This window comes from Octodon degus, unplaced genomic scaffold (assembly GCF_000260255.1).
Source record: "Octodon degus isolate 3935 unplaced genomic scaffold, OctDeg1.0 scaffold00154, whole genome shotgun sequence".
NCBI classification, from domain to species: Eukaryota; Metazoa; Chordata; class Mammalia; order Rodentia; family Octodontidae; genus Octodon; species Octodon degus.
In genome coordinates, this window is record NW_004524730.1 from 3,441,185 (window position 1) to 3,453,653 (window position 12,469).

At 50.6% G+C, this 12,469-nt stretch overlaps 1 protein-coding gene across 1 annotated transcript in view; it reads right to left on the reverse strand.

The window, feature by feature from the left end:
- Zfat (zinc finger and AT-hook domain containing) overlaps window positions 1-10,453 on the reverse strand; it is a 279,413-nt gene extending 268,960 nt beyond the window's left edge. Inside the window, exon 1 of the mRNA XM_012517210.2 lies at window positions 10,096-10,453. Coding sequence (XP_012372664.2) covers window positions 10,096-10,114 — 19 coding nt within the window. The 5' untranslated portion in view covers window positions 10,115-10,453. The remainder of the gene's footprint in view (window positions 1-10,095) is intronic.
- Window positions 10,454-12,469: the final 2,016 nt, after the last annotated feature.

Below are 12,469 nucleotides of genomic sequence, written 5' to 3' on the forward strand. Positions count from 1 at the left end.
GCGGAGCACCATGTCCACACTGTGCAGTATCAGGTTCGGTAATTAACTCCACTGTGGTGATCATTTCACAAGTCTGTGTTTAAAGCTCCTGCTTGGGCAAACTGAGGCAGGCGCGGGGGACCGCGGTTCGATCCCCAGCTCCACAACTGCACCAGATCCGCCCTTAAGGCAGCCTTAGCTGATCCAATCCTGGGCCCCTGCGCCTGCTTGCAGGCGCTTTAATCCACTGAGCTATTTGGCCAGCCCTGGAATTTCTGTTCTGTAGAGCTCACATGCTCCCTGGCCATGGACGCCTCACACCGACAAATTGAACAAAGAAGAGCTTCCATGAAACAGAGAAACCTCTCTCCCTGGAAAATATTTAGGGCATTGAGTAGAAAAAAATTCATCTCTTTAGTACTCCAGTTCCTCACCTGTAGAGAACACAGAGTGAAAGCTAAAAAAAAAAAAAAAAAAAAAAAATTCCTTACTATCATTATTACTCTAACATTCTCTAAGTGTCTCCCTGTTATACACTCAGGGTTTAAAAAACGGTTGGAAAATAAGATCTTAAAATACTTCTTTATATTGAAAAAAACACAAAAAAATGAAGTCCCTATAAAAGGGAATTTCTCACAGCTGTCTGACAGAAATACTCTCAGCCTGACAGGTACATGTTTCAGGCTGGGAACCTGAAGACCACAGCAGAGAAAGCCGGTCCTGCTGCAGCTACGGCCTCCTTCAAGCAGCCTCCAGGGCTCCTTAATTCCTAAGGAGGGCGGCTCAAGGTTTAGGAGAGGACTGCGCTCCAATGATACTCTGAGCACTTAGGAGGCCGCCTTCTACTTCCAGCTGGGGCCTAGCTGCTTGGCCTTGAATTCCCTGGGCTTGCTTCCGACCACCCACAGCTGCTCTTCCAAGTGACCCTCTAAAGCTCCTAAGATCTGAAATTTCTATTTCTACAGCTAACCACAACGCAGCTCTCTAAGGACTATCCCTAGTCCTGTGGAGACTCCGTGTGGAGGCAGTCACAAAGTGCCACACAATGAAAGCGCAATGGAAGCCCGATTCTGGACGGCACCTCACAGCTCTGCAGCCCCAGACCCTCCCCAGAGACCGCTGATCTCCACCAGGGCTCCTACCCCACCGCCTCTACACTCTCAGGGAACCGCAGCTACAAGCCAGATCTGCACCCAGAGCAGGTCAGAACGGCCATGCACTCTGGCAAGCAAAGGGCGGCAGGAGATTGGGGCAAGACAGACTGGCTGGGGAAGCAGGTGCGCCCAGCTCACTGCAGAACACCCTGCCACACGCACAGAACAACTCCCCCAGCTCTGCGCACCGACTTCTTGTAATAGCTAAAGCAGCCTGAGGAGGGAGTAATACAAGGACAGTGGCGCTGAGCTCCCCACTACCGCGTTCTCTCCAGGAGCCTGCTCTCTGCCTGTAGTGCCTACTTATTCTCTACTGTTACTTGGTGCTAACTCACACTCCAGCATGTTTCTTTTCCTGTCTTTAACAAATGTAAAAACATGCTACTCTTTGTGCTTGCCTTAACCAATCCTTTGTCAGGAAACGAAAGAACCTAGAAATCACCTCTAACAGGAGACTTCAGCACCCAGCACCTGGTAATAACAAGGTTAAAAGTCCAAAGATGGAATACTTGCTTGAATTTAATGTATTTAGGACAGGGTCTACAGGGTCTCACTATGTAGCTCGGACTCAGAGTGACCCTCCTATTTTCAGCCTCCCAAGCGCTGGGATTACAGGTACACACCACCATGCCCAGTCTCAGTTGCCATCTCAGCATGCCCCGGGGGCAGGGCCAGCACAGCACAAGGGGATCAAACCCCAGATGCAGCACTCTGGAACACTTGTAAAAGAAGCAGTAGACCCGAGGAATGAATGGATTAGAGACATGAAAATCCAGTCACAGGTATTTAAGAGAAGCCACAACAAGCAAGAAACCAAGTTCTGGGACTGTACAGTAGTGGGAGTCTGAGCCAGGACACTGCCTCTCTGGGTCCATTTGCTGATCTCAGCAAAGACAGCAGCTGCCTCCCTGGGGACTCATGAGAATTAAGTGAGGTAGGAGGTACTGTCACTTGGGGCTCCAGAAATGTGGCCAGGTCTGCTCAGTCGCCTAAAAAGAGCACAAGGTTTGTTTCAGGGTCAGACAAGTCACATGCGAATCTTGGTTTGGTCACCTACCAGCATGTGATCAAATCTCTCTGACCTTCAGTTTGTCCGGAAATCAAAACTAATAGCCCAACATCAGAGAACTGCAGCCACAGCAGCAAAGAACAATGGCTGCAGGGGACCTCTCCCAGCACTGGGACGCAACGGAAGCTTTTACTGTAAATAACCTCTCTGGTGCGAAGAACATGAACATGAGGAGGCTCCCACTGGACAAAGTATGCAGGCAGGGAAGAGGCTGCAGAGGCCCAGGCAGGCGCTGCACAGGCAGAGGGCTCACACTCACCCATGGGGGGCTGGGCGGCGCCACACTGCTCCTGACCCCGCCGCCAAATGGAGTAGAGCCGAGGGCAGCAGCAGGTCCCGGGTGTGCAGGCGGCGATGCCGGGTCTCTGACGTGCCGCAGGCTGCCGCAAGGAGTCCTGCATACTCTCAAGGCCTTCTCAAAAGATACTTCCTTGAGCAGCAGCCACTTCAGCGAGTACCCCACCTGATGCCACTGTCCAGAGAATAAAACTCCTGGATAAAGGCACACGTGTGGACCCAGATCTACAGAAACGGACACTGTGGCTCAAAAGTTACAACCGTCACGTGCTGGGGCTGAAATGCACAGACAGCCTGTAATGCCAGTGCCAATTGCAAGAGCCAGAGCCTACATTCTGGGGGTGACAAAACCACATACATACTTAGCAAGAAACAAGGCCAACAGCATGAGCCACAGTCAGAGTGGATGGGGCACAGGCACAGCTGACAGGGCAGGGGTGGCCAGAAGGCTCAGCCAGGGGCAGGGGAACGGCGGACACATCCCCCAACCCCAGGCTGCGAGGCTTAGGCCCGGGTTATGGTTTATGTCTAGATGTCCATACACACACACACACACACACACACACACACACACACACACACACCAGAGCCTCATGCAGCCAGGGGGCTGCTCCTAGAGTTGGTGATTGGTGCATGATCCACGCTGGGATTATGGATGTGAGCCTTGGCGTGGGCAGCCTGCATATAATACAAGAGAGGGAAAGAGGCTTGCTCCCTTGCTCCTCCTTTTTGCTCTTGCTGCCTTTGCTGTCTTCTTCCATGAACTGTTGCTTCTCTGATACTCCACCTTGCCTTGGAGCCAGCTGATTATAGATTGAAACCTCCAAAGCTATGAGCTAAATAAACCTTTCCCTCTTTACTTTGGATGATGGGCATTTTGTCTTAGCAAGGAAGGAAAGAAAACTAATCGAGATAGCCCGACATAGGTACAAAGAAGGCACTAGGACCTGGAAGTTCCCTGTTAACTTGAGGCTTCCACTGTCCCTCCCCAGAGAAGCACTGGGCAGGCCAGTGGGCAGGCAGGGATTTCCCACCTGCCTTCACCACTGCTGTGTCCGCTGGCCTGGGCATTGTGCTCAACCTCACCCTTGAGGCTGTCCGTAGTCCCTGCCCACCCCCTGCAGCAGTGCCCATGTTGTGTTCCCTCTGCACCCTGTGCACATTGCTGTCACCACCCAGCTATCAGTCCCGTGGACCACATTCTCACCAGCACTTGGGACTGTTGATCTTTTTAATTTCAGCCTTTCTACTGGGTATGTAGCAGTATCTCACTGCCAGTCCAGTTTGCATTTTCCAAGTGACTAGTAATGCTAAGCATGTTTTCATATGGTTTTCAGCCATCTATGTATGTTCTGCAAAGTACAGTTGGCCTTTTATATCCATGGGTTTCATATCTGTACATTCAATGAAACGTGGAACAAAAATATTGAATAAAAAAATATGGGTGGGCCGGGGAGTGAGGTTGGTGGTCTAAGTACCTGCCTGGCAAGTGCAAGGACCCAGGTTTGATCCCCAGCATGACATGCCATGCCACTGTGCCAGCCACCAAAACCAGGCATGGTGACACATGCCTGTAATCCCAGTGGCTGGGGAGGCTGACACAGGATCACTATGAGTCTAAGCTGCATAGTAAGACCTTGTACCAAATAAGTTAAAATAAAAAGAAAGTCTGGGTGTACATGTTTAGTACAGGCTCTTCTTCTTGTCATTATTCCTTTAAAAATATAGGTTAACAACTATTTACATAGTTGCATTATACATTATCTAGAGAGCTGGGGAGATAGCTCAATGGTCTAAGCACCTACGTGGCAAGTGCGAGGACCCAGGTTCAAACCAGGTACTACATGCCACGCCGGCCCGCCCCAAGCCAGCCACCAAAATCGACATAGTGGTGCATGCCTCTAATCCCAGCACTGAGGGGGCTGGGACAGGAGGATCACCACGAGTCTAAGCTGCATAGCAGCCCCCATACCTAATTAATTAATTAATTAATTAAAAAATAATCTATAGATGATTGAAAGTACACAGGTGGGAGTTCCCAAGTTACACACAAGCACTATACTATTTTATAGAAGGGATTTGACCACTTGCAAGTTTTAGCATCCACAAGAAGTCCTGGAACAAATCCCCTACAGATGCCTAGATGCAACTTTGTCTCTAACCTTTCATACACCCTGAACTGGCTGGCTGCACTAAGGGACAGGTTGTGAATTCCCTGAGTACAGGCTTATTGGGGTCCTCTCCTTGCCAAGCTCCCAGAGGACCTTCCCTGTGAATTACCATGGGAGACACACCAGGCAGTTGCTCAAAGGCTCCGGCCTCAGCTCTGTACCCAGCCGGGAGGAGGCCTTGCACCCCGCAGGTACTGGATGACTGGGCGGAGCTGGGCAGCAGCCAGGCAAGCCTTAGCTTGGCTGCTCAGGGTTCCCCAGGCACCAGGCCTGCGCCTGCAGCCAGACCCAGGCCTAGATTCTGGAACCAAGAGCTAAACAAGACTCTAAGAGCAGATCCAAAACAGTCTCTTGAAAGTAGTCACTGACCCTGCAGGAGCCTGGTCTCTGGATCTAACACTGAGGGATGCCACAGCCCTATGACCAAAGCAATCCCAAGCTTTTGCTACCTCAACTGAAAAACAAATGCAAAAGCCCACTTTGCAGAGCTTTTGTGAAGAGCAATTTTCTTAGTTACTTTTCTTGCTGATAAGCCAAAAGCCCAATACCCAAAGTTAAAGGAGGAAAAGCTTATTTGGATTACAGTTCATAGAGGTTTCAGTCCATAACTGGCTGGCTCCAAGGTAAGGTGGCACATGGCAGAAGGATGTCATAGAGGAGAAGCAATTCATTGCATACAGAAGACAAGAAAAGCAACAAAGGACCTTAACAGTGTCTTTTCTGCCCCCTTTACCTTATCCGGGCTACTTAGGGAGGACAGCACTCGCACCCCTCATCCTAATGCCCCTGATCCCGGCATTGCACCATGAATCAATCCCAGCGTCACACACTCCAGATCCAGTCACCTCTGAAAAGCCTCGCCGAGGACTGCCTGAGGCTTTCAGGGCGCATCTATTCATAAACCATCAGAGTAATGGATGCCAAACACCCGACTGAGCAGGCTACAGGAACGACAGTTACTGCCAGGCCCCATCTTATTTACCCACAGCCACATGATTTCAATACACGACTGGGCCGTTGTATCACACATTATCATTTATAATTAGGAACTGCTCTCATTACACATTGAATTTTCAAAGATGCTGTTAAAAACTGCAAGACGCTCAAGGGAAGATGAAAATAAGGGAGAAAGAAAGAGACAGAAAAAATGGAAGACAAAAAGGAGGATAGTCTGCTGGTGCTAGGAGTGTGCCCCATCGTGCCTACAGAACCTTCACACCGTAGTGCCTCGTGGTCAGCAGGGATCATTTCTACACATGGCAATGGCCAAGGTCTCAGAGCCATTAAAAGGCAGGACCAGAACTTTACGCTATGCACAAAGTACTTTGAGATGGCTGGTGACATAGCTAAATCTAAAAGCAAGTAAGATCTAAAATTAGGTGAACTAGTTGTTATGGTTTGTTTCTAGTTGTCCTCCCAAAGCATCACGCTAAGTCGGGCAGGTAGAGCAGCAGCGTGTGGCTCAAGGAGCATGGCCAGAAGGCCGGGGCGGGGCTTGAGGGGCGGGGCCAGATGGCCAGGGCTTAGCTAATGGGGCAGGGCCAGAGCTCCTCCTGGAGCTGCTCCCCCTCCCCCAGGCCCTCCCCCCAGGGCCTTAGAAGGTGTCGAGCTGGAAGAGTGGGTGCCCCAGCCTCCTGGACCCTGTAGTGCGGAAGGGGGGGTGGCATCTGCAACTGAGGCCAACTCGGGCGGGGAGGAGATGTTTGACCAGAAGACTAACTGAGACACCAATAAACCTAGAAGAAAATCTTTGTGGCTTTACGTAGGAACACCAAGGCAGCACACAGGGGAGTTGAACCTTGGCCGCTCTACCTGCTACAGGATTTAAAGGAACCCCGAAAATTTCAAACCAGTATTTTTAAAAAAACGCATCTCTCTCCGATGGTGACTGCAACACCAGTCACAACCACCACGTTTGAAATTGATCCGTATGCACCACCAGATGAGTGGGAGAAGAAAACGTGGTCCCCACACACCGGTGTACTCTTCAGTCTTCAGGAAGAAAAACGTGTCGTGGACGGAGATGGGAAACACTGCCAGGTGAAACAGCAAGCAGAGGCCGCTGCCAGATGGGCCACGTGGGACCTAAAGGAGGGGGACCCCAGGAGGCAGAGGGCAGAGCAGAGGCCACCAGAGGCTGGGCTTGGGCTGCAGGACAAAGGTCGAAGGTACAAAGCCTCGCTTAAGCACGAGAATATGTTTTTATTTGCATTAAAATATACTGCACATGGGGCTGGTGAGATGGCTCAGTGGAATAAGCCCTTCCCTGGCAAGTGCAATCGCCTGAGTTCAATCCCCCATTCCTCCATACTACAGTGAATAAAGAATAATGTACATTTTAAAATTACTAAAAGTACATTTCAGATGTTCTTATCAATCATAAAAAGATATATTTGAAGTGATGCTAAAATTACTATATTACATATCATATTCATAAATCATAACACTTTGTGTGCTCTAAAATATACAGCTATAATTTGTCAATTTATAATTTTTTAAAATTTAAAAGAAAATTCTGTTACCCACTTTAAAGTTCCTGTTTTTATATTAACATGCTAAGTACTATCATTTTATAATCAAAGTCACTGATCTATATAACTTCTGTTCCTTTAAAAGTGATTTCAATTTGTAATACTTGTATAAAACATCTATTTTGTTTCAATCCTAAATTATTTTTCCTCTTAAAAGATAATCAAATTTTTTTTTTTAAGGTACTTGATTAGGGTCTCATTATGCAGCTCAGACTTGTAGTGATCCTCCTGTCGTCAGCCTCCCCAGTGCTAGGATTACACACGTGCGCCAGCACACCCGGCTGTGGCAGGCTCAGCACACCTGTGGGCAGTGCCTGGGCAGCACGTGGTGCTGAGGATCAAACCCAGTCCCTGGTCTCTGTGTAGGCGTTCAGTCCTGAGGTATCTCGCCAGGCCTGATAATCCAATTCTACCCCACCTTTCCATCTGTAAAAAGCAAGTGGATAACAGGCACTGAGCTGCATACTGGAGACTAGGTCCCGTAAGAAAGGGACAAAAGCATCCTTCAGAGGAAACCAGCCTCCAAGGCAGAGGAGCTGCCCAGGTTTCCACTCACAGATGCAAGGAAGGGATTCCAGGGGCCACCGGCCACACCAGGGTGAGGAACCAGGTGCCGAGCAGATCTCTGCACTCTGAGCTGTAGGTCGCATGCATCAGGCTGTTGCCTGCCCTGGGGGATTCCAGACAGTGAACGCTTAACAGGGTAAACAGCTGAAAAAAGGAAAACTTTAACTCCAGGCAAAATCCTTGTGCATAATTAAATCCACCCATCTTGGTACAGAGGTTTTCAGAGGCAGCCTGCATGAAACTATAAAAGGAAATGCAATTAGGGAGAGTCTTTTTTAATATATCTAATTCTGACTACCCTTGCTCCAGGCAGCAACTTAATTCTACTTAAGGATAGCTATCTTGGAAAAGTCATTATGTAAATTATAAGGTTTAGGGGAAAAAAGAAGTAAGCAAATGACAAGCCTCTGAAAAGAAGGGTCCAAGCAGTACCAGCTCTGTGACAGAAATGACCACCACAGCTAGAGCACCACCCAACAGCTGTACCTCACTGGCCCCACTTTACCTTACATCCACTGTACTGCTTCTCCCAAGCCAACCTGGCGATCAGAAAAGGACAGACTACAGAAGTTAGCTGGCCAGGATTTGACAAGAATACATTTTCAAAATGATCTTTTCCCATTTGGTGCAGCAAGAAACTGAAGTATACACACAGGCTTCTTTTTAAAGATTGCTAAGATAAATTGCAGAAGAGGACAGGGGGCAGGTCATTCTAAGTATTAGAATAAAGGCACTGCACTGAGAAGTCTTTTTTCCCCCAATATTGGACATTGAACTCACAGACTTTGCACTGAGCTGTACTCCAGCCTTTTTATTTTTTGAGACAGTCACTACGTTGGCCAGGGTGGACTCAAACTTGCAATCCTCCTGTTTCAGCCTGCCAGAAAGCTATGATTACAGGCACGTGCCACCATGCCCCACCGAACAGTCATTACTGTTAAGAAAGCATGCCCTGCGTACTCAGGCCTCCTGACCCACCCCTCTGGCTCGGGGCCCCTCACTCCCTCCACTACCCAAGCGGGCACACTGGTGCACCTGGACACTGGGGGTAGGGCGGGAGGAAGACTCCCCCTCCTCTCTACTCCTGCTGGCCCCTAGAGGGGCTCTGCCTGCCTGCAGCACGAACCAGAAGGGCCAGGAAAGGGGTCTCAGGGCTCAGTAGTGGCACTGTCTCCCCTTGTAGCACGGGAGCCATCAACACTGCTACAGGCAGATGCGGAGCTCTAAGAAGCTGGAGAGGGGCAGCTGCAGAGCATAATCCTTGGCGACATGATTTCTGTGTTCAATAAATGACCATAGGCCATTCTTTCCTTAGACGAAACACACTGAATCCCCACGATGGACCCATGCACTGTTTTAGGGGACGGATTACTTTTAATTCGTTTATGCCAGATTGCATTTTTTTAATTTGCATGAAATTCATGTTACCTAGAAGGAGTCAAGCAACAAGAATTTGAAGAGGAAAAAATGTTTACTATGTTCCATTGTTACATGAAATTCCAAAAATGGAACGCTAGGCATAAAAGGATTAAAGCCTCAGCGCTGCTGTTGTGACTATTACGAACGTGATCTCTCTGCACCGAGACTCCTAAGTCACCCACAATTAGGAGCCGCCAGGAAAGCTGGGCGACGAAACGCCTTAATTCCGGGCTCCCGGTGTTAAGGGAGGCGGGCCGCTCGGTCGGTCCATCGCCCGGAGACGCAGCTTCCAGCCTGGACGGCGAGAAGGCTGCCTGGAAGAGGCAGCACTTGAGTGTGACCTCCAAGTCGGAGGAACAACGCCCAGAGGACAAATTACAACTGGGCTAAGCCTGTCACAGGGTTACCCGAAGCTGCGCTAATCCCGCCCACTGGAGATTCCCTCAGGAAAGCACAAGGAAACTTTCTTCACCATCTCGCCCCTAAAATGCCTTTTCCAAGTGTAAAGGTGTAGTAGCGGCCAGCCCAAGCACACCCTGCCAACGAGCTCGAGCAGCGCCTAGATTCGAACCTCCCGCCCACGGGGAAGCGCGAGCGCCTCAGCTGTCTCGGAAGCGCGCCAGGACGCTGCCCGTTGCCCTGGAAACGGCCGGGCGCAGGCGCGCACAGCGCCCCTCCCGCCCGCGGTCCCAACAGTTTTTTCTTTTTTTTTTTTTTTCTTGTTTTCATGGCGGTAGGATATAGTGAGCGCAGTCGCGCGCCGCCCCGTCCGCGCGCTCCGCCCGGCCGTGGATCCCTCCGCCGCCCGCGCCCTGCACGCCGCACCCCGACTCCACGCCCCGAACGGCTTCCCGCGCGCCGCGCCCCTCCCCCACCCTGTCCTCTCCCCAACCCCCAGCCCCGCTCACCTGCCGCCCGCGTCTCCATGGCAACGCCCACACCGCGGAGGAAAAAAAAGCCTCGGGCTCTTCCGGGCCCTCTCCCGTGCCGACCGAGCAGGCAGGGCGGCCCCTCAACGCTTCGCTTTTTATTTTTATTTTTTTAAGAAAAGAGCCGGGGAGGTTATGGCGAATCTGCGGCATCCAACATGGCGGATGGAGTCTTCGCCCTCCTCCCCGCGGGGCTCCGACGTCTGCGTGTCGACGTACGCCGCGGGGCCCTCCCTGCGCCAAAGCCGCCACTGCGCATGCTCGCGCCCCGCGGCTCCGTCGTGTCCTGCCCGGTTCCGCGTTTTGCGCCACGCCCGGATCGGGCGCTGGGAGCTCGGCTCCGGGAGCGGTTCTGCGGGCGAGCGGGCGGGCGGGCGGGCGGGGAGTCTTCGGGGTTCTGCCTGGCGGCTGCGACCCGCCTCGGGCCGCTGAACGTGGCGAGGAGGGCCTGCGGGCTCCGAGTCCCGCTTTGCTAACGCGCGGCCGCGAGTGACCGCCCGTGCTCCGCGCGCTCCGATGTGTCACCGGCTGGTGCCGGCGCGCTCCCCGCTGACAGGTGGCCGTGTTGCCGCGCAGCGCGGGACGCTTTCTGCCGGTGCCCCACCCCCGCATTCAGTTGATGCGGACCGGCCGCACAGCCTGGAGTTGCACTTGACCGAGCGACCCTTACCTTTCCTCTTGCGGAAAGCCTCAGTTGGCGTGAGCGCCCCGCTTTCGCGGACAGCCGCGCGCGGCTGAAATGCCAAGACCTCACTTCGTCCCGGGCTCTGTAGCACCTCCAGGGGTCCGTCCCTACGAGTAACCCTGCTATGTCATCCATTCCTGTCTTACGTTAATTTATCCTAATCACTTACCGCTGTATGTCTTGGTCACCCCTTTTACCCCAGAAGCGAGAACCAAGCGTGATAGTTCAAAAGAATAAACTTTTATGTATGATAACTTTGTTATTTGTGATGACAACAGAAAGTCGTGTTTTTAAAACAGCTCACTTGCGTCTTTAAAAGTTAGTGCACGGCCGGGGAGATGGCTCAGTGGAATAAGCGCTTCCCTGGCAAGTGCAAGGACCTGAGTTCAATCCCCGGTTCCACCAAAAAAAAAAAAAAGTTAGTGCACTTAAAATGGTGTACATAACATGGAGACAAGGCAGAAATAATCATATGAAAGCTGGCTTCAAGTGGTTGAAGGTTGAAACTGATTTGTTTTCCTGGTTCCCCAGAAATGTTAGCCTTCCCCGTCCTCAGGCTTTTCCTGGAATAACCACCCCCAGTTGCTGCTCCCTTTGAAATTTGCAAGTGCCCTGAGGCTGGGGCCCCTGCCCAGCAGCTCAAGGTCATCTTGCCCTTGCTTCCTCCCCTAGCCTCAAGTGCACTTACCTGTTTGCATAGCCTTCGTGCCTACTGGACCTCAGAGTCCTTTCAGATCTTTATCTTTATTTTCCCAATGTCTATTGCTTAGTAATATTGAGTGTGTACGTTAGTTCCCATTGTCATTTATATTTTAGTCTTAAAATGCCCCTGGCCAATGAGCTTTAGGAAGACTCATCTAATTTCTCGGGATCCTTAATCCTGTTCTTAGGAAACAACAGGAATCATTACAAAACCTTAGATTTATCAGATTATTAAGCCCATATTGAAACGTATCTCTTACCTTTTCTTTCCTCTTGGCAACCTGGAAGGTTAAATTGGACAGTCGAGAAAATCAATATTCAGAGAGGTTGTGTGGCTGATACTGTGGTAGGCAGCCGAGTTAGAAATATTATAGGCAGGCAGACAGGGTCAGGCCTTCAAGTAGACAAGATGGAAGACAAGGTGACTTTGCAACTTGGAAGAGACAGACACTCCCTTATGGGCCACCCCTGAAGACAAAGACAAAAAGAGGAAACACAGCTACATACTTCCCTAGGGATGGGCATTAGGGATTGATATCCTAAATAGTATCAATCAACTTGAAAAAGCCCAAATGAGTCTCTAGCCCAACCCCCAACAGGAAGAGACCCTGTCCTATATTCATGCCCACTTGCTGCATGACTCGCTTTCCCATTTGATACTGGATTTAATCAATTTTACCTGAGCAATCGTGCTTGTAATTTCATTGGTTGACCATACTTTTGCCCAACTAAGGGAGTTCCCATGTCCCTCCTCATGCCCAACTAAGGGAGTTCCCATGTCTTCACCACCTTAGACCCACCTCACCACATGGTTTTCCTCTATAAAAGTCCCTGGAAGAGACAACTTCCCAGGGGGAAACTACCCACTCGGGCTCCCCTCTTGTCCCTCTCTCAGACAGGAGCTTTCTTTCTCTCAAATATATTCTGCTCATAACCTCTGTTTGTTCCTAAAATTCATTCTTCACT